The sequence below is a fragment of the Mercenaria mercenaria genome, chromosome 1 (genome assembly GCF_021730395.1).
Source record: "Mercenaria mercenaria strain notata chromosome 1, MADL_Memer_1, whole genome shotgun sequence".
Lineage (NCBI taxonomy): Eukaryota > Metazoa > Mollusca > Bivalvia > Venerida > Veneridae > Mercenaria > Mercenaria mercenaria.
In genome coordinates, this window is record NC_069361.1 from 107,101,094 (window position 1) to 107,123,274 (window position 22,181).

A 22,181-nucleotide genomic window follows, 5' to 3' on the forward strand; every position below is an offset into this window, starting at 1 on the left:
ACCAAAACAACAAAAACAACATACTATTTAAACATAATAGACTGATGATTGTTTTAGTGCTTTCTGTTTAGAATGTTGAAATTTTTGACAAAAGTTTTTATTGTCACATTGGTTCATGAGAGGTCAAAATTTAGCACTAGTCTATATCTTGTTTTTGTTCGACAATTCTTTTATGAATCGTAATATGCAAACTTTTTTTTTATACAGGTATGGTTTGAATGGTCACCCATTTGAACCAGATCTATTTGATATGGAGATACCACAAGCTGTAAAACAAATTATTCCTGGGAACCAGCCTGTATCTTCCTTTACAAGCTCAGTGACATCAACCAATGCTTCAACAAGTTCTTCAACTACTGGAGCTGGGTCCCAGCAACAAGATGATCTAGATTTTTACGACTTTTTTAATGGTCCATCTGAAAAGTCAACAAAGTCACTGATGGAGCATGCAAGAAATCATGTACTGGGAATGTTAGAGGTTGAACCGTTACACTTTTCTTGTCATTCAACCAGTGATGGTACAAAAATGGAGCGGCTTGACAGCACAGCCACCAGTGGAACAACATCTGTGATAAATGCAGGACTAGGAACAACAAGTCTAGGAGGAAATATGTCGGGAACAATTAATTTTGGTGAATCTGTGCCCCAGACAACATACACTTTGGCACATTCAAGTTTACCATATAACCTGCCCTCAACAATTACAGTAGCAGCTAAACAACTTCATGAACAAAACTCCAAGAACTATCAGTCAGTGAAACACAAGATTATGCATATTAAACAGATGTTACATGAAGTGAACAAAAATACTCCGCCCTCTCTACAGAAGACTCCAAGTGGTAGCTCGGAACTAATGCCGTCAACACCTAAAACAACTCCGCAGGTGATGACACCCCCACTAACTCCACCAAATGAAGCTTGGCAACAAGTGAGTGATAGTGTTCTTTTCATAGTTGATCTGACAAATTCTAAATATTATTCTTGAAAAGGCCATCTTATATTGAAAAACATTAAGGAATCTGTTCTGTGACATTACTGCAGAAGTAAGTCCTCGCCTAATTAGATATAGTAGCATTTTGTAGAGTGAAAAGTTATGTTAGTTCCAAGTTTAAAAAGGTACCTGCGTATGTCAACTGTTAAAAAATTGCATTTACAACTTTTGATGCTCAGCATTAAGAATACAGTTTTAGGATTGGTCAGTCTGGTGTCAGTATAATGTGATTGGGTGGAGTATCATGTCACGTGTCTATGGTGTGATATTCCATTGAGGCAGCAGTATAAAGTCGGGCAATGTGCCCAATGCTAATAGTAGACACCATTGTTTATATGACTGTAAAATTGTTGAAAGAAACTCTTAACCCGAACACACACAACTTTTGAATGTTAATTAATTTACTAAGATAAAAGATACATAAACTTAATTTTGCAATATTTACACCCAATATGCAGAGTAGGTTTAGCATATATCTACAAGACAAGAGACTGTAAGTTACTTTGCAAGTTGTTTTCCAAGATGATTTGACAGAGGATGGTAGTTTGAAAGTGATTTGTTCTGCAGCTCTTGATTTGTGCTGGTAAATAGTAAGTTGCTTCTTGAGAATGGGTTAGCACTATTACAGAACTGGAACACTGACTGCATTAACCTTTAGCCTGCTAGAGGCAAGTGATTCTTCCTATGCGACCAGTGTAGATCATGATCAGCCTGCACATCCATGCAGTCTGATCATGATATGCACTGTTTGCCATTCAGTCAGTATCCTCTTTGGTAAGCACCCCTTTTGACAGTTAATGGTACTGTCCAAATTGAAAGATGGACAATTCAGCAGGGTAGGGGTTAACTGACTGCTGTTAGAGAACTAGATAGTGTGACCTATGCTGTAGCAAACTTACAAATCCAAATTATTTAAATTATTGCAGATATTCTTACAAGGTGATAAATGCGATACACCTAAGTCTTCGGGCCAGGTGCGACCCGCGCTTTCTGTCCAGCCAACACATGCCTTGCTGCAGCCACCACCACCACAGGTTCTTGTCATAGAAAGAATATATTCAGGTAAAGTTGTGAATTTGCTATTCTGTTATGTTAGTTATAAACACACATTTTTTAAAGCTATAGGTTGTTCAGTTGTGTACAATCAGATTTTAAAAAATTGTAATATAAAGAGCGAATTTGTATTCATTGGCACAGCTGGCATATCAGTTACCTTCCAAAACATAAATTTTATAGAAAGATAGTTTGACATCTGAAACAGTTCAAGATTGTGTCATGTAATAGCCTAAACATTTTCTTTGAAATCCTTCCAATTTGTCATAGGTATGCTCTGCTTTTTTACAATGTCATGATTATAATGCTTGAAAATATGTAAAGTCACAGGTTTCATTAAAACAGAATGTTACATAGAAAATGTTCTTTAATCAAAATTTTGATCTGCCCATTGGTAAATAATTTTAGAAAAAGATTTTTAATCAAGTTTTGTATGAAATTTTGGTCAAGACATGCAGAAGAATAATTTTGTGTTTATCAGGTGCAAGAAGATTTGTGATATTAGACTTTGGGAAACCAGTGCTATTGACAGACGTGATAATTCCATTGTGTGGGGATCTCGCCTCATTGTCTATTGATGTTTGGGTACAAGGGGAGGAAGTGGATGGACAGAGACTAGTGGTTGCTTCAGATATTGGAGTTCGCTCCCTTGTAATGAACAACATCATGCCACCACCTGTCTGTAGATATCTCAAGGTATGTGATAAGAGAAAAGTGCTATTAGAAAGTTTCCAAAGTGGGCTGAGAGGGAGAGGGTTCGCCTCCAGTTTTGACAAACCCATTTCTATTCAGATGAACCTAGAATTAGAAAAAAGGAAGAGTTTTTTTAAGCCAAATTTAAGGGCCAAAGTATATATTCTCTGCCATGTACAAACCTGATGAGAACTTAAATGTTTGTAACATAATTATATTCTACATTGAATTTTACAAATATCTTAGTCTTATTATTTCGTGATGTTGGATATGTATTTTTATCAGACTGTAAGTGGAGATTGTAAGTTTTTCAACCCATATTCCATAGATAATCTTAACTTCTTTTACACTCTTATCTTATTTCACAGAAGAATGAAGTTTTTACATATAATGTACTGACAGTATGCTGTTAACCAGGTCCATCAAAATTTGAAACCTAGTAATTAGATAGACAACATCAGGGAGCGGGTTGATGGGCTATGGTATGGTTTTAAATGTACGAAACTGGAAGGCTAGCCATTTAGTTCAAGATGGGTGATGTATCTTGCTGTGAAAAAAACCTTGTTTTCATAGAATTTTCCATGTCACTTTTGTTTACAACAGAAGAGCTAAGTTGATATTATTATGGTCTTACTGATTATTTCAGATAACAACAATAGGAAGATATGGTAGTGGTACTACAAGATCTAAGATTCCAATTGGTGCATTTTATGGTCACAGCTACATCTTGCCATGGGAATGGAGTCACAAGTCTGATCACCACGGTGCTGCTGGATCTGGACCCTGCCAACTGGATCTACCCACACAGTCACAGCTGCTGTCACATCTAGGAAGTTTTATGTCTCTACTGGAGGATATTCAGGTATGAGTTTAAAGCATGTTGTCTGTTAAAGTGAGTCTCAAATTTTTCATGAAATTATGAATTGGCAATTTCCATCTCTGTTTTATTTTTTGGCTATTGTTGTTTCAGGGAGGACTTTAGTTTTTGGTTCCTTCTGAAGGTAGAATTTTGAGACTTCTGAAGAGAATACGTGTTATGTTAAAGTTATTTATACCCATTCACTTTGAATTAGCTTAAACATGTAAAAAAGTTTCATTTATATTAGCCAAGATAATTTATATGATGAGTAATAGAGTTAATTTAATTTTATGAATTATGTATTAAGCAGACTGGAGAGAGAGAGAGAGAGAGAGAGAGAGAGAACAAAAGTTAATTTGGGAAGAAAGCTGACTAGCTGCTAAAGGCAAGCGGCTGCTTAATATAGGTGTACCCTAAGGCAGGTACAACGTATCGTGATTTTGATACAGCTGATTTTGGCATTTGTATTATCTCAAATACTTTGTGAACAATTGCAGTGTCGATATAGTTTAGCAAGGGCCAGACTGAGTACGATGGTTCAGCAGGTAGAGTCATTACAATATGCCAACTTTCATACACAATATTACCTGAAGAAGTCCAAAAACAATGATGAGGAGAATGGTATAATTCAGGTATGAGTTACTTCCCTTCATTGTGACATGTCTTATATTGATTCTGAGTACTCTGGGCAGTTTCTAAAGGAATGATGTAGAATAGATTTCTGAAATTTTTTGGAACACGGAGGACTTTAAATCAATCCTGGTGCATACAAGAAAGTCACATGACACATTATAGTACCCAGATAAAGTCAAGTCATGGTTCCATTCAATTACGGATGCTCATTACAGAACAGGGAACCAGATAAGGACAGTATTTTGTACTACAGTTTCAGAAGAGCATGATATGTTGTTAATTCCTGTTAGGAATGGAAACATGGCAATCACTCCTCACAACAAACGCTAAAAGATGTTTCAGTTTGGTGACAAGGTGTAAAAAGATTTGCTGTGTGCTTTACACAGTGTTTCATGATTCAGTGTGTTTCAAACAAGAGGGAAATGTTCATAGAAAATAAGTTTAAATTGTTAAAAATTCCATTGAAAAGGGTTCCTAAGACTTGAATTGGAGGAATCTTAGTTTTCTTGGAACTGATTTGATGCTAAAATATGTCTCACTTGTGTCTCATATTCAGTTAAAGTTGAATACATCGGCAGTACCTATATTTACAAATTTATGCTAGGTGACTAAGATCTGGTAATTAAAATTGTATAGGCAGTTTATAGATATGATACATATTTTCAGGCATACAATGAGTGTTTACAGCTACAGCTACAACAGAACCTTGCTATGAGAGCTATAGACAGGTTACAGAGTGCTATAGGGCTGAGAGTTCCTATTACACAATACCCTTCTAACCAGACAACTGTCTTAAGGCAGGCTTCTACAGATAAGTTGAGGTAAACATCTAGGAGTATGTAGAAAAATATAGGCATGAAATATTCGCTACACACTACGCATCTTGGCCATTAAATCCTGAGGTCAGGGGCTTGCATGCCATGCTATGGAAATAACCATATGCCTTCACAACGCGATAAGATGCTTGAAATGTTACATGTCACATGTTGCTTGTGAGAAAAAAATGTTCAGAATTTTTTCACATCTGCTTACATATAAATATACAAAATCAGATTGTTGATTAATTTTCTCATGACAAACTTCCTGACATTTATGTTTCATTTTCATTCTGTAGTCTCCACGTAATGTTTAAGGCCTAGAAAAGCCATCTGTGTTTGGATAAAAAAAATACCTGTAGTGTCATTTTCAGTGTATGTCATTTAAGACAAATGATCTTAATACCTTCATATTACAGATGTATTCTAGAGAATCTGCTAGAGACACTGATCAGTGTAACCAACACCTCAGCCAGTATTCTCAAGCCACCTGTGTCTCTGTATACAAGTTTGAATCACCAAATATGCCAGGATGTGTTCAAACACCTTTGCTTCCACGGCACCCCAAGACTTCAGATACTGACTGGCATGGTGCTTGTCAGGGTGTGCGGGAGTCAGGCCTGGTTTGGAGAATTCCTTGGAAACATGCTACAGGAATATTTCCATTCTGAAACTATGCAGGTTTTTTCTCAAGACAGGTATGTCTCATATATGAAGTTTTGTAAAAATAGATATGGTAATGATATTAAAAAATAAAGAACATGTCTGCATTTTTTTAACTTAGTAGGAAGGTTGAATATCTCTCAATAGGGAGATTGTAAGTTCTGTCTCAGAGAAACATGAATGTTCTAAGACTGAAGATTTTCACCTGCGATTCATGCTGGGCATTATCAGATTCATGCAGTATTGGTACAAAATCCAGGAACACTGATTATGTTAATTCAACAAAACACAATGGAAAAATTGAGTTAACCTTGTATCAAATAAAAAAGTTAAGAACTCTCCATATTAGATATAAAAATCTTACCAGTTCTGAAATTGTTACATATTGTATGAATATTTTTAATTTGCTTAGTATTGAACACATAATTTACTAAGTACTTACAAATTCATTCATCAATATTTGCAGATTTGTTCATTAACCCTTAGCCTGCTGTCAGCAAGTGATTCTGCCTTTGCGACCAGCTCAGACCAAGATCGGCCTGCACATCAGTGCAGTCCGATCATGGTCTGCACTGTTCGCTATTCAGTCAGTAAATTTTCAGTGAGCACCACCTCGAATGATAAATGGTACTGCCCAAATTGAATGATAGACCAGTCCATTTTAGAAATATAGGAGGGTAAAGGTTAAATAAAGAGATTGTCACTAACAGTAATTATTGCTTATAGGTTTAATAATTCATGTAAAGTTGCTTATATATGGCTTGCTTATATATGGCCTGTCTTACATGATGTTTTTGCATTTTCAGGGTGTTCATTTTACTGACCGCAATGGGTCAGAGGTCGTTACAAGGTCCTTGTTCTGTAAGCATAATGGAAAGTTTGCTGTCAATGCTGGCTAGAGTTCTCTCCCCAATTCATAATAATACATCTGGAGTAATGTCCCCTACAGGGCAACTGGATCTTACATTGATTGGCTGGATTTTATTGTTCATGTGTCGTAACCTTGATAACACCATAGCAACAAATGGTAATGGGGAGGAAGAAGGAGCAACAGCCAAAAAAGTTAACGGTCAGTTTAATTATTAACTCATCCATTGTGACTTTTTACAGAGTTTCTATTATCTTTGTAAATTTAGCTGTTAAATAGAATGTGATACTTAAAGTAAATTAGACTCTATCAAAACAATGTTCACACCACAATGAATGAAAATATTTCATGTAGTAATCCAAGTGCCTTAGTGTGAATGCAGAGAACTCTTTCTACTTAACCGAAAGATTGTGGTTATATGAAATACTTCCTGACATTATATCTGCATTGACATTTTAAGGTCCAGTTATTCTCGACTTTAATCTCCAGTAATGTTAAAAGATCCAGACATCCATTTTATATTCTGTGATAATCCTGTGAAGTTGTATTCTGCCTGTTGGTCTGTCAGTATGATTTAACAATTTTTCATTTTCTGTAGAGGTAGAGGCCTTTTAGTTCAGCATTTCTATAGAGATATAAGATGAAAAAATATTTTCAATCCAGGTTCAAACTTGTCAAACAGATGGAATTTTATAGCTGCCAATGGCAATGTGAAATCACAGATGAACAAGAGCCAGTCCGTGAAGATGTATCGTAAATCCCTTCACAAGCGTCTCCTGCATCATAAACAGAAATTGCTAGATATAGATCACATGAAGAAAAATTTTATGGCCCAGGAACAGTCTAGCAGTAATACTTTGTTAAAACATCAAGGAAAACAGTTTTGGAAGGAGTTAACTCAGTTTGCCTCTAAGGTAAGTTTTTTGGGGGGCCATTCTATGGTTAATCATATAACTTTATAAACAATGTGAAATCATCAGTATTCATGGGAGACTAACTGTCATGGATTTTGTGATTGGGTTGATCCATGATATTAAATCTCAACATTTAAAATTTGCATTCATTTTATCTTCAGAAATAGAAGTCCATGAATTCAGCTGTTTTGGCCAAAACCTGGAAATTTGTTGCAGACAAAATTAAATGATTTCTCATTATTATGTTATCAGTGAAATATAAGCAGAAGATACTAAGATATTTCTGTTTGTAAAATCAAATCATGGATCATTTAGCTTAGAAAACACTATGATTTTAGAGACATTTTTAAAAGATAATATCTAGAAGACAAAGATGTAACAGTCCTGGAATGATATTATTTTTACATCATTCACTGTGTAGTTTTAAAGGATATGTCTTGCTATAAGTGATACCTATAGATTGAAATGTTATATTGCATAGAAACTGCATCTTGCATTAGACAATAAAATGGCTATAGACATTTGAAATATAGTAAATGAGAATACAGTGTAAATGCATGCACTTGGATCATGTTGTTTCGTGCATGCATTACCTGTAGAAAGTCTGTTAGGCATCTTTTTCTTGTCTCAGCATTTGAAGGACATTATCCAGATTCGCAAGACCGATGCTGAAGTGTTACGCAAGCTGCCAAGAGATGAGCGCCTGGCTGAAGAAAAAGAATCGCTGGACTACGAGCAAGACTCGGTGCTCATTCTTCCAAAAGAGAAATGTCTGCCAGTGGTTCATGGTTTGATGGCTCTGTTGTTGGGGATGGACTTTACTTGTAATGTAGATCTCTTCCTCATCACATGTAAGGTAAGATTTATGTTGAATATTTTTGTTCAGATTGGAAATGATTATGTCTCCCACCACACAGTGGTGTGGGAGACATATTGATTTACTCCAGGACCTGTCTGTGTATGTGTGTGTCTGTCTGTCACAAATCTTGTCCACACTCTAAGTCGAACAGTTCTCATCCAATCTTCACCAAACTTGAACAAAATGTGTTTGACTATAAGTCATCGGCCAAGTTAGATAAATAGTCAAATCGGTCCAGGCACTTAGGAATTATGGCCCTTGAATTACCGAAAATACTGATGCCAGTGATACAGGTCTTGGTGCATTGTTGACTCAGATACATAATGAAAGGCCATTTACTCCAAAACTTACTCCAAAACTATCAAAGGTATATTTTTTCTGTGAGTAAACAGTATATAAAGACCGACTTACTATTCAGATGATTAGGCAGTTGTGGGAGACATGCGCTTTTCTCAAAAGCAGCTCTAGTTTGATACGTTACACCAGAAAGGAGATATTGCACATTGGCACTATAATCATTTTAAAGGTAAGTTTCTTCTTTAAGCGATATCTTTATCTTAATAGATTACCAAATTTTCACACTTTACTTAATACCCCCCACCCTGCACCGTTTTCAAGGAAGAGGGCATAGGATGATTGTCTTTGGTCAGCAGACAACCCATGTTGTTTTTGGGTAAATTGGTTAGAGATTAAGGCCACAGTGACCTTGACACTGAAAATAGTTTCTGCTCAATAACTTAAGAAACATTTGTCAAGCTGCCTTCAAACTTCTTTGGATTATTGCATGTGGTGAGTCAGTGACCCATTTTGTTTTATAAGTCTGTAAGGCAAGGTCACATTAACCTCCAGACTGAAACAGTTTCTGCTTAAAACTAAAGAATATGTGTACCTTCTGCTTATTTAGCTAGCCTGTCTATGAATTAGGAGGACTAGTGTAGTAACCCTGGTGTTGGCATCACTATCACTGGTCAAAGTTTTATGACTAGCTTCTCAACTTCACTGTATTTTCATAACTACTGCCTGCATTATCATCAGACCATGAATTTTTCTACTGTACTTACTGTTTTGTCATTTTAACCTCCCTGTTAGCAAACATTACCGAATAATCAAAGATGCTGACTTTCCAGTAGCTCGTGCTAACTGCATATACTTATTGCATCTGGTCAACAGATGACCCCTAATGTTTTGGGAGATGATAGATCAAAGGTCAAGGTTACAGTGGACATGAAGCTGTCAGAAAATGGTTTCCAATCATTATCTTGATCAGTTTTGGGCTTGTTGCTGTCAAATTTCATATGATTGCTTATGGCCAGGAGAGTCAGTGTCACAGTGACCTGGAAGTTAAGAATGGGTTCCGATCAATTACTGGGGAACACTTGGTTTTATGGCCTTTAGACTTCATAGAATGGTTGCCTGTTACCATGAGATGACTCCATTAGTTTTTTAGGTTACAGTATACAAAATAACGTACCCAGTTCCCTTGTACAGACTATCATAGGAGGCGTATGTGTTTTATAAACTGCTCTTGTTGGGGTTTTTTTCAGCATCTGGAAATAGCCTTTATTGCCAAAAAATTATATTTTAAGTTTAAAACCTTCCAAATTGGTCAGTAATATTTTGGAGTAGATGATTTGAAACTAGGTGTGATATTTTTAAATGTAATCGCTGCCCTGCTTAAAATAGAGGTTATTATAATCATATATAGCTAGGGTAATACCCAGACTTTAGGTTATTAGATACATCAGTAATGATCACAAGGTTTGATGATATGTTGTAAGTTTAAAACTTTTGATTTTTATTGACTGTTCTTTAGGTGATGGCTAGAGTGTGTATATCAACACGTCCTGCTATTACATTGACCGAGGCAATGAGTCAAGAACAGCTTGAGAGATTGATCATGCTGGCAGCTAGTCTGGAGTTTAACCATGGTAACATCAGCTGGGGTGGACCCTGGGCAGGCCACTCCCTTACATGTCTGCTTCAAGACATACTAGAAGGTAGGTTTACCCAGTCTCTTACAAAAAGGTTTGACATTGTATAATAATGCTAAATGTAGCTTAAATATATTTAAGTTACATTTGACTCCTGCAGATAGTTTAAAGACTTCTTTTTTTTCAGTTGAATAATAACAAGGAAATTTTATCTTGATGAAAATCTTGCTGTATGTGGTTTTTCTCTGTAATTTTTTTTTGTATTTTATAAATTGATATTAGTGCAGAATATGAATAAAAACATCTGCTGTTTTGTATGTTGTAGGTGAACGTGTATTCCCCAGTAACCAGTTTGAAGGTATAACAGATGATGAGATATCGAGCCAGGTGACAGATGATTCTCTACAAGGTAGTGTAAACATCAATACACTGGATCTAACAGCAGAGACACAGGATAGTTCAGGTAGTGTAAACTTGAATACACATAATCTAAGAGCACGAACAGGATAGTTCAGGTAGTGTAAACTTGAATACACATGATCTAAGAGCACGAACAGGATAGTTTAGGTAGTGTAAACTTGAATACACATAATCTAAGAGCACGAACAGGATAGTTTAGGTAGTGTAAACTTGAATACACATAATCTAAGAGCACGAACAGGATAGTTCAGGTAGTGTAAACTTGAATACACATAATCTAAGAGCACGAACAGGATAGTTCAGGTAGTGTAAACTTGAATACACATAATCTAAGAGCACAGACAGGATAGTTCAGGTAGTGTAAACTTGAATACACATAATCTAAGAGCACGAACAGGATAGTTCAGGTAGTGTAAACTTGAATACACATGATCTAAGAGCACAAACAGGATAGTTCTGATTGTGTAAACTTCAATAAAAAGGATCTAAGAGTACAAACAGGATAGTTCAGATACACTGGATATTACAGCAAAAAATACTGGATAGTTCAGGACTGGTATTGCAGCTCTTACTACATTAGAAGTTAGTTAGTGCTCATTACTTTAGTCTTTGATACATGTACTCTGAATTTTTGTCTGCGATTGAATTTTGAGGTAGTTCAGCTTGTACGACACAACATCCTAGACAGTCCACAATACTTTAGTCTTGGATACTCTGAATCTGTGTTGATACTCATATAATAGTTCAAGTATTATGATAGTGTCAGAGGCTGATTATTTTAACTGAGGAACACTAAGATATCTATTGATTCCTTACATTATCCTACAGACAGTCCATTAGAAAATCAGGGTTTGTTATCACATTTATTTTGTCTCCTTTCAATGTATTATACTCAACACCATCCCCCATTTGAATTTTAATCAAAGAAAGTTGTTAGTACTCGGCTTGGACAAACTGATTCAAAGCAATGTTGTGAAGGAGGTTTTGCCATTATATATATTCAAGAATAGTTATTGACGATATTAATATGTTTATTGTAGGGAACGAAAGTTTGTCATTGTCAACTATAGGAGGAGCAAGCAATTCTGATCTACAAGACACTTCCATTACCGAGCAAGGTGAGGTCATTGTTCCAAGTATACATGTAAATGAATTATCTTCTAACAAGTTTTTTTTCATGTGAGGAAGCTCTAACCTATAAAGCAAGAAGAAAATGTGGTTGACTAAATACAGTCTGCGTGCTTAAAATTTATATAAAAAAGGCATTAAGAGCTTATGATCTAAGAGAAATGAAGAAAATTGACATGTTTCTTATAATAACAGCTGAAATTAAGGTTAATGAAAGCATTTTTACAAGTGTGAAGATATATTTGATTTATATTACAGATACATCCGTCAACCAGAGTAAAGATGAAGGGACGAGCTTTGAGAAGGAGTCATCAATGATGGTAGATATGTTGCTAGATGATGATGAAGATGATGATATGCCAGAAAAACTTCACGCTTATGTCACTGGTGAAAACATCCAGCCACCTAGTACTACTGTCAGCAATGCCATGTAGGTGACACTGAATTAGCACTTACTGTTTTATTCATACATGCAGCCCAATATTTTGGAGATTGTCCTACTGGTAATATGCTGATTGCATCCTGCAAATTCCTCAGTTAATGTGAGGAAATTATTCCTTGACAGTGTCAAGTTCATAACTCAGAAATGCATTGCATAAAGAGGACTTCGTTACATTGTAAGTGTCAGCTTACTTAGTAATAATATCTGAGCAGTAATCTCCAAATAATTTGAATACTGTTGAAGAAAGGACAAATTAAAAAAAAAAAAAACACCTTTAAAACAGCGATTAATTTAAAAAATATATGTGGCCATGTTTAATTGTAAATACTTACTTTTCAGGCCGGTGTCTGAGTTAGATGATAAATACAAGCCAGGTAAGGAAGGATTGGCAGTTAAGGCCATTAAAGCAGTGTTTGGTTCTACTGGCTACCCTAAACCACCCATAGTAGACACCAAACAGACCCAGAACAACACCAACACCAGTACTGCTGCACCGGGACAGGGTCTGTCCACGGCACTTGATTCCAGATTAGAGCTCGGGCTGGAGACTCAGAGTGAGCTCAGACTGCGCATGATGCTGTCACTACAATCAGACACATTACAGAATGCTTTCACTTCACCTCTGCCCCTCCCTCCTCTAGAGGCCCGTAGTGGTTCCCAGTCTCGATCGTCACCTGCTGATATAGATATGATGGAGACCAGTTCAGGCATGCCTCAGGTACACACTATTTGTAAAAAAAATCTAGATTTTCTGATATTTATCTACAATGAAACATCAAACATGCTGATGCTGAAAGGCTTCAGTTAAGTTATGGCCATGAAAATATCTTCCGATTTAATGTTCATAGTGAAATCTTTGCCTTGAGTGATTAATTTTTTTTTTTAACTTTCTTTTCCTTTTATCTCAGTGCATGCAGATTTTCTAGTTACTTTCTTATGTTATGTATAATGGTCAGCATTTTTGCAGAGCTCCAGATAAGCTGCGTATTTGCGTATTTACGCAATTAAAATTGCAGAAAACCCAATTGAATTCATACAGCGTGCGTACTGAAACGCAAGTAAAATTCCTAATACCCAATTCGTAAAAAAAAGCTTGCGTATCGCATTTTCCTTATAACTAGAACAGGTACGAGACTTTAACGCTAGATTTGACTGACTGGTTATACGTTACCGCAGAACAGATTGCAATTTATCGGAAAAATCACAGGACCATTCAGTCTGCTGATCGGTGTTATTTGGACGCTTTGTAAACAAGTTTACGCCAATAAAACGTAAAGAGGTTGCAGGAAAAAACATTGTTGCAGCACAAACAAACAAATTAGTTGGATATTTTGCTGTTCATCAATGACAGTTATCTGTTTGTGACGATGTAGTGTCACCAATACTGGATGACATCTTTTGGGAGAATGCATATAATTGCGGTGACCACATTGTTCGGGATATTGTGGATGAACTAATCTCCGACTGCATTAGAAGTGAAAAGAAAACAACAGTATGAAACATTCATTACAATTTTAAATACATTTTTGTATTAAACATTGAAGGGCGCCATTAAAATACTTAGTCAGTCCTGTTTAATGATATATACCATGTATACTGTAAGCAAAAAAACACTCAATTGTTAGTGCGAGATTGGTAAAATACCCAGTTGGTTTTAGCAAATACCCAATTACTTCTGAAAAGGCTGGGTAATGATATTATTTTTACCCAATTCAAATTTCCAATACCCAATTCAGACAAAAAGTGATGAGTAAATACCCAATTGCACCAAAAGCTTATCTGGAGCTCTGTTTTTGGAATACATTGCTGTTGAAAAGCAACCGATTTTAATAGTAAAGGTAGAAGTAATGCTTCATCTTACAATTAGGGCCTCCGTGGCCGAGTGGTTAAGGTTGCTGACTTCAAATCGCTTGCCCCTCATCGATGTGGATTCGAGCCTCACTCGGGGGGTTGAATTCTTCATGTGAGGAAGTCATCCAGCTGGCTTACGGAAGGTCGGTGGTTCTACCCAGGTGCCCGCTCCTGATGAAATAATGCACGGAGGGGCACCTGGGGTCTTCCTCCACCATTAAAGCTGGAAAGTCGCCATATGACCTATCATGTGTCGGTGCGACGTTAAATCCAAAAAAAAAAGAAAAAAAAGAAAAAAAAAAATTATCTTACAATTTCTCTTATTTCAGACTACATCATTTGAGATGTTGAGCAGTGCGTATGATGATTTATTTAGCCAACTGTTACTGCAGCGAGTCAACATGGACTCGTTACTTCAGCTATGGCTTACACTCAATGAGGAGTCACCTTATGATGCCAGCGACACAACTCAGTCACAGTTTGAGGCGAGTCGCTCACCAGTGATCCCGCTTAGTGTAACCTCCGTCACCAATCTCCTAGCTTGTGTTGCTATGCAACCCTCATTGCCAGTTCGAACATGGGTGCTGGTTTTTCAGAGCTTGACAATGCTGGCAAACCTAAGAATTGGATCGGATGAGCAGAGGTCAATGGTGGTGGCTATGATGGGGGACAGTAACCTAGTGGCAATTATTACCAAGTTCCTGTCCGGCACCTCCATGAGTGCTCCAGCATCTTCATTTGATTCTAACTCTCAGGTTAGTCTATAAGCCTTAATTATGGTTTATAAGCAGTTCAAAAGTATTACTTTGTCCAGCTACAAATATTAAATTTTTGTGTCCGTGTTATATCAAGGTTGTTTAAAGAAGCATATTGCTGATTGTATTAAAATATTCATTAGGTGGCCTCTGTAGCTGAGTGGTTTAGGTTGCTGACTTAGAATCACTTGCTCCTCACCAATGTGGGTTCGAGCTTCACTCAGGGCATTGAATTGTTCATGTGAAGAAGCCATCAAGCTGGCTTATGGAAAGTCGTTGGTTCTACCCAGTTGCTCGCCCGTGATGAAATAATGCACAAAGGGGCACCTGGGGTCTTCCTCCACCAGCAAAGCTGTAAAGTTGCCATATAACCTATAATTCTGTTGGTGCGACGTTAAACCCAACAAAAACAAAAAAAAAGAATCATCATAGCATTTTATTCTTTCTATCCGAAGGACTAGGTAGAGATGCACATCTTTGGCATTTGCTGTTTGTCCATCTACATTTTCCACAAATTGTGTCTATGTTACTATTAAATTACAGTTAAATTTGTCAAGGATTCTCCTCAGTTGTCTGGGATTCAAAAGCTACAAATTGTGGCATTGATCTCCTTTGAATGAAAGGGGCATGTCACTTTTGGGTGATGAATCATTTGGCTTTACACATCCTTCCCCTTCTGAACATGAAATTGGTGAAATTCTAAATTTGACTTTTAACTACTCAGTCGATGTAGGGACTGGAAAATAACACAAATAATGGTTCTGACAAGCTTGTAGCCAGAAAACCAGGCTCTCACAGTGCTTTAAGTCATTCAGCTTCAAAGTTACATTTTGGCTGGAAGCATCTTTTTAGCTCACCTGTCACAAAGTGACAAGGTGAGCTTTTGTGATCGCGCAGCGTCCGTCTTCCGTCCGTGCGTTCGTGCGTCCGTAAACTTTTGCTTGTGACCACTCTAGAGGTCACGTTTTTCATGGGATCTTTATGAAAATTGGTCAGAATGTTCACCTTGATGATATCTAGGTCAAGTTCGAAACTGGGTCATGTGCGGTCAAAAACTAGGTCAGTAGGTCTAAAAATAGAAAAACCTTGTGACCTCTCTAGAGGCCATATTTTTCAATGGATCTTCATGAAAATTGGTCAGAATGTTCATCTTGATGATATCTAGGTCAAGTTCGAAACTGGGTCATGTCCGGTCCAAAATTAGGTCAGTAGGTCAAATAATAGTAAAACCTTGTGACCTCTGTAGAGGCCGTATTTTTCATGGGATCTGCATGAAAATTGGTCAGAATGTTCATCTTCATGATATCTAGGTCAAGTTTGAAACTGGGGCAACTGTGGTCAAAAACTAGGTCAGTAGGTCAAATAATAGAAAATCCTTATGACCTCTCTAGAGGTCATATTTTTCATGGGATCTGCATGGAAATTGGTCAGAATGTTCATCTTGATGATATCTAAGTCAAATTCGAAACTGGGTCACATGCGGTCAAAAACTAGGTCAGGAGGTCAAATAATAGAAAAAACTTGTGATCACTCTAGAGGCCATATTTTTCATGGAATCTTTATGAAAGTTGGTCTGAATGTTCATCTTGGTGATATCTAGGTCAAGTTTGAAACTGAGTCAACTGCGGTCTAAAACTAGGTCACTAGGTCTAAACATAGAGAAACCTTGTGACCTCTCTAGAGGCCATATTTTTCAATGGATCTTCATGAAAATTGGTCAGAATTTTTTTCTTCAAGATATCTAGGTTAAGTTCAGAACTAGGTCCTGTGAGCTCTAAAACTAGGTCACTATGTCAAATAATAGAGAAAACGACGTCATACTCAGTTCATGTGGGGACAGGTGAGCGATTCAGGACCATCGTGGTCCTCTTGTTTAATTAAGTATTTAAAGTAGTGCAATTAATGGCTCTGACCGTTTCATAATATTTGTATTATGTTTGGTATTGTTCAGGTTGGACCCTCAGCAGTAAAGGCATTCCATCTGTTTCTACAGCGACTTAGAGTGTGTATATGTGGGGAAGATGATAAACATAACTTGAAGGAGATAATGTTAAAACTGGTATACACATTGACTGCTGAAAGGTAAGTATCTGTGTAAATATAATGACAAGTATCACTGTACTAGGTCTTCTAGAAAGCAAACTGTTTATATGAGATTTGCTTTACAGTAAAGTTCATTTTTATGCCCCTGGCATCTACTGATGCGGGAGGCATATAGTGATTGTCCTGTTCGTCCGTCCGTTCACGTTCGTTCGTCTGTCCGTACGAGGTTAACCAAATGGGACCGTTTCGTCTAGCATCAATACCCCTTACTAGAATGACTTGATACTAATGCAGATGTAACCTGTGACCATTCCTCATCTTCAGACATCACCTGACCTCAGTTTGACCTTGACCTTGTCCTCATTTTAGACTTAGGTTGCTTTATATGGGCCATCTCTTGGTTAACCAAATGGGACCGTTTCGTCTAGCATCAATACCGCTTACAAGAATGAATTGATACTAATACAGATGTAACCTTTGACCATTCCTCATCTTCAAACATCACCTGACCTCAGTTTGACCTTGACCTTGTTCCGTCTAGCATCAATACCCCTTACTAGAATGACTTGATACTAACGCAGATGTCACCTGTGACCATTTTTCATCTTCAGACATCTCCTGACCTCAGTTTGACCTTGACCTCATTTTGAACTTGGGTTGCTTTATACGGGCCATCCCTTGGTTAACCAAATGGGACCGTTTCGTCTAGCATCAATACCGCTTACAAGAATGAATTGATACTAATACACATGTAACCTGTGACCATTCCTTATCTTCAAACATCACCTGACCTCAGTTTGACCTTGACCTTGTTTTGGACTTAGGTTGCTTTGTATCGACAAGGATGCCACCGGAGGCATCAAGCGTTTATTGAACGCAGCTCCTTGTTTCATGCAGAATTTAATTAAATCTTAAAAAATGTGGTATATATATAAAACAAGTTTTGTCTTTATCTTCCTTATTTTATTCACTGTCATATACTGTGAAATCATTAATTTCATGAGGGACTTAATATTGTGGATTTTGCAGTTTTAACAATTCTGGAAATTCAGTTTCAACAAAATTAAAAGTCATTCATTTTATCTTCAAAAAGTGAGATCTTTAAATTTATATCCTTATAAAAAAGCTATTGTGGCTGATACCATGGTATTTCATGACTATTAAATCATTACTCAGTATATGTAAATATGGAGCAAAAAGGGAGTAACTTCATAGCATATGAGTAAATGTATTAATTAAGTTACATGGGTAAAAGGATTGCGCCACATATAAAGGGTAATTTTATGGGCAAGTAGGTTTAATATTTTTGTGGAATTTTATATTTACTGTGTATGCCGTCATCAAGATAAGGTACGCTTCCTAAAACAAGGTCTTTATATTCTGTCATTGAAATTTTTAATTTTCCCTCCAATTATGTTGTGAAAATAATGAAAACAATTGCACCATTTAGATGTTAACACAGATAATGTTGTGATACAAAGATGTAACTTTTTCAGGGGTGCTTTCCATGCAAATCTTGGACCATTGGATGCGCAGTGCAAGTTTCTAGAGTTTATTCTTGAGTTGACATATGAACAAGTAGATATAAACAATGCAATAAGTGTAATAGAATCAGTCAGCATTCTGGTACACAGACATATATTGTGTCAGGAGAGAGTGTATTGTCGTAGCACATCAGACAATGGTGTAAATGCCAGGTCTTGCTTTGGAGGTCTGTTTGCAAGTTTACTGAGAGGTAGTGATGGTTCATCCAGGAATGGAGACTCTAGCCGAGATTCTTTGATGTGCAGTTTGTTAAAACTTGTTAATAAATTACTTCAAGTGAATTTTCCAGCACGATTTGGGCGGAGAGTGTCACTTAGTGCTGATAACCTTGGTGAAGGCCATTCACCAGGTTTATCCGAACCAGTTACCGACTCCACCAAGTTGTCACAGGCTCTGGCAAGTGCTTCAGCACCACATGCTACAAGTTTAGTTGGACAATCAGATGAGGAGAAGGTTGGTCAGGCAACAGAACGTACTGAAACTGCACAGACAGACGAACAAAAAACTGAAAGTGCTCAACAAGATCGAGCCAGTTCGGAACCACAGGGCATTAACTTGGCAGACATTATTCTTGATCGAAGAGCTATAATGTGTAATTTTATACAAGCTTTGAGCTACTGTAACAGTAGCACGATGGCAATGTTACTGGGCAGTAGTGGAATGCCAAGCAATATGCAGGACTCCTTTACGGGGGGAGATCCCCTGTCTGTAGGGGATGGTATATACCAGATACTAGTTACGTTGTCTCGGCAGTGTAGTGATAGTAGACATCTGATGGAAGCATTGTTCCTATACCTGTCTGGGGGATTTATGTCACATGGTGCTCCCTCATTGTGCCGACTGTCAGAGCCTCTACTCTGGTTCATACTCAAGGTGCTGGATTCCCAAAAAATGTTGAAACTCTTCCTCGATAAAGGTGAGAATTGTAGAATATCTCTTGGACACAGATTTAATAGCATTTGAGTTGTAAATTTGGCTAAGAATGTATGTTAAAGTTCTAAACATTCTATTAACTCTAGATTGTTAGAATAACAACATATTTAAATAAATCTAGCATAAGGAGAGTCTCCAGAACTAAGAAATAGTGCAAGAGTTAGCTGGCCTTATGATTAATAAATAATGTCCTGGCAATTTGAATTTTTAGCTCGACTATTCGAAGAATAGTCTAGCTATTCTACTCACCCTGGCGTCGGCGTCGGCGTCGGCGTCACACCTTGGTTAAGTTTTTGCATGCAAGTACATACAGCTATCATTTAAAGGCATATAGCTTTGAAACTTATTTATTCTTTTTCTAGGTCAATTACCAACCTCACTGGGTCAAGTTCCATAACTCTAACATGTATTTTGAGCAAATTATGCCCCCTTTTGGACTTAGAAAATTCTGGTTAAAGTTTTACATGCAAGTTACTATCTCCAAAACTAATGCAGATATTGAATTGAAACTTCACATGTGTCTTTGGGGTTATAAAACTAGTTGATAGCACCAAGTCCCATAACTCTGACCTTCATTTTGGCCAAATTATGCCCCCTTTTGTACTTAGAAAATTTTGGTTAAAGTTTTGCGTGCAAGTACATACAGCTATTACTAAAAGGCATATAGATTTGAAACTTATTTTTTCTTTTTCTAGATCAATTACCTACCTCACTGGGTCAAGTCCCATAACTCTGACATGTATTTTGGCCAAATTATGCCCCCTTTTGGACTTAGAAAATTCTGGTTAAAGTTTTGCGTGCAAGTACATACAGCTATTACTAAAAGGCATATTGATTTGAAACTTATTTTTTCTTTTTCTAGATCAATTACCTACCTCACTGGGCCAAGTCCCATAACTCTGACATGTATTTTGAGCAAATTATGCCCCCTTTTGGACTTAGAAATCCTGGTTAAAGTTTTACATGCAAGTTACTATCTCCAAAACTAATGCAGATATTAAATTGAAACTTCACATGTGTCTTCGGGGTTATAAAACTAGTTGATAGAATCAAGTCCCATAACTCTGACATGTATTTTGGGCAAATTATGCCCCCTTTTGGACTTAGAAAATCCTGGTTAAAGTTTTGCGTACAAGTACATACAGCTATTACCAAAAGGCATATAGCTTTGAAACTTATTTATTCTTTTTCTAGGTCAGTTACCAACCTCACTGGGTCAAGTTCCATAACTCTTAACATGTATTTTGAGCAAATTATGCCCCCTTTTGGACTTAGAAAATTCTGGTTAAAGTTTTACATGCAAGTTACTATCTCCAAAACTAATGCAGATATGGAATTGAAACTTCACATGTTTCTTCGGGGTTATTAAACTAGTTGATAGCATCAAGTCCCATAACTGATATGCATTTTGGTCAAATTATGTCCCGTTTCGAACTTAAAACTCTTTTGATATTTAACATTTTGGGTAATAATTTCCTGCTTCTGTGACAATATTTCGAATAGTCGAGCTTGGCTGTCTTACGGACAGCTCTTGTTACATGTTATTCTTACCTGCAGACAGATTTTCAGGGAAAATGGGCTCTAGTTCTTGTATTTGATACAATAATTTTCAGTACAGAATGGCATGCTAGAGTGTTATATTAAGGTGAACTGGAATGTAAAGCAGCACTTCATTAATTTCAATAGGTTGTAGAGAGCTATATCAAGGTATTAACAGGACTTTTCTCCTTCTATAGTAGTGGCCTTCTGAAAAGGTCTTTCTGACAGAAAATGTCTTTCAGATTATATAATTTTCCTCTTAAAATTTTTTATTTGCCTTCGCCCAGATATACAGCTGTTTTGCCCAAAATAACAGGCACAGGTCCCTTCGCTTAGTAAAAACTGCCTATAGTAATTCATACCCCGGTATTTTAAGAAAGTAATGAAAGTTTATATTTGTTCAGGTGGTGTGGAAGTTGTATGTCGTAATTTTGTGAACTGTAACAGTCGTATAATCAGCACAAGTCCAAGCCTGATATCAACCATCATGCAGAACATGAATGGACAGGGCAGCACTGACAAGAAAAAGAAGTGGGAGTCTGAGAACCCTGAGGGAATTCAAAACTTTGCTCCTCTAGGTAGGTACTCCTTTTTTTATGTGAGTCATTGTTTGATGTTTTTCAAACTATTCACATCCTAATTTATTTCACACTATTTTGGAACAGCATTTCATTTTGGTAATTAATGACTCAATTTTATGTTTTGTTAAGAAGACAGATGTCTTTAAAGTTTATATTGAAATAGCTGCAAGTTGGATAGTTTTTCCTTTTGTTTACCAAGAGAATTATATGTTAACAGGGACCATAGTGTCATGTAGTCCTACAGCATCTCCAGCAGAGGTTCTTATTGTGTCTACACCACAGCACAGGAGGGCACGATCTGCACCATGGTCGTATCATTTCTATCCTGACGAGGCTTGGGTTGATCTCAAGATCACGCTGCCATTTGCTATACTCTTGAAAGAAGTGCAGATTCAACCTCACAGTCCAGCTCTTTCAAGTAGGTGATTTTTTTTTAAATGGACAGATTTCAAAACATCAATCAGACTTAAGGTAGTGGACATGAAATGATATTTGGCAAAGGTCCAATTACATATACTCATATCCTTCTTTAGCATTCTTCAGTAATTGTTTTATCTCACACTCGCATGAATTTCCTAACTTACTGGTAATACTGAAATCACATATGGACCACACATAATTGAATGAGAATACATGTCCGAAGTATTTTGTGACATCAATTTTTG

General features: G+C 36.9%; 1 protein-coding gene across 2 annotated transcripts in view; it reads left to right on the plus strand.

Moving 5' to 3' along the window:
• Positions 1 to 22,181, plus strand: part of LOC123527444 (baculoviral IAP repeat-containing protein 6-like) — a 101,183-nt gene that overhangs the window by 37,515 nt on the left and 41,487 nt on the right. The window contains exons 17-36 of one of the 2 annotated variants that reach the window (XM_053519870.1): positions 208 to 928; positions 1,918 to 2,053; positions 2,526 to 2,740; positions 3,384 to 3,599; positions 4,094 to 4,228; positions 4,896 to 5,050; positions 5,464 to 5,742; positions 6,514 to 6,776; positions 7,239 to 7,489; positions 8,121 to 8,345; positions 10,162 to 10,345; positions 10,605 to 10,742; positions 11,740 to 11,817; positions 12,086 to 12,257; positions 12,609 to 12,987; positions 14,450 to 14,875; positions 16,827 to 16,957; positions 18,415 to 19,379; positions 21,340 to 21,513; positions 21,734 to 21,934. In XM_053519870.1, coding sequence (XP_053375845.1) covers positions 208 to 928; positions 1,918 to 2,053; positions 2,526 to 2,740; positions 3,384 to 3,599; positions 4,094 to 4,228; positions 4,896 to 5,050; positions 5,464 to 5,742; positions 6,514 to 6,776; positions 7,239 to 7,489; positions 8,121 to 8,345; positions 10,162 to 10,345; positions 10,605 to 10,742; positions 11,740 to 11,817; positions 12,086 to 12,257; positions 12,609 to 12,987; positions 14,450 to 14,875; positions 16,827 to 16,957; positions 18,415 to 19,379; positions 21,340 to 21,513; positions 21,734 to 21,934 — 5,444 coding nt within the window. The remainder of the gene's footprint in view (positions 1 to 207; positions 929 to 1,917; positions 2,054 to 2,525; positions 2,741 to 3,383; positions 3,600 to 4,093; positions 4,229 to 4,895; positions 5,051 to 5,463; positions 5,743 to 6,513; positions 6,777 to 7,238; positions 7,490 to 8,120; positions 8,346 to 10,161; positions 10,346 to 10,604; positions 10,743 to 11,739; positions 11,818 to 12,085; positions 12,258 to 12,608; positions 12,988 to 14,449; positions 14,876 to 16,826; positions 16,958 to 18,414; positions 19,380 to 21,339; positions 21,514 to 21,733; positions 21,935 to 22,181) is intronic. The other variant, XM_053519876.1, reaches the window with a different exon arrangement.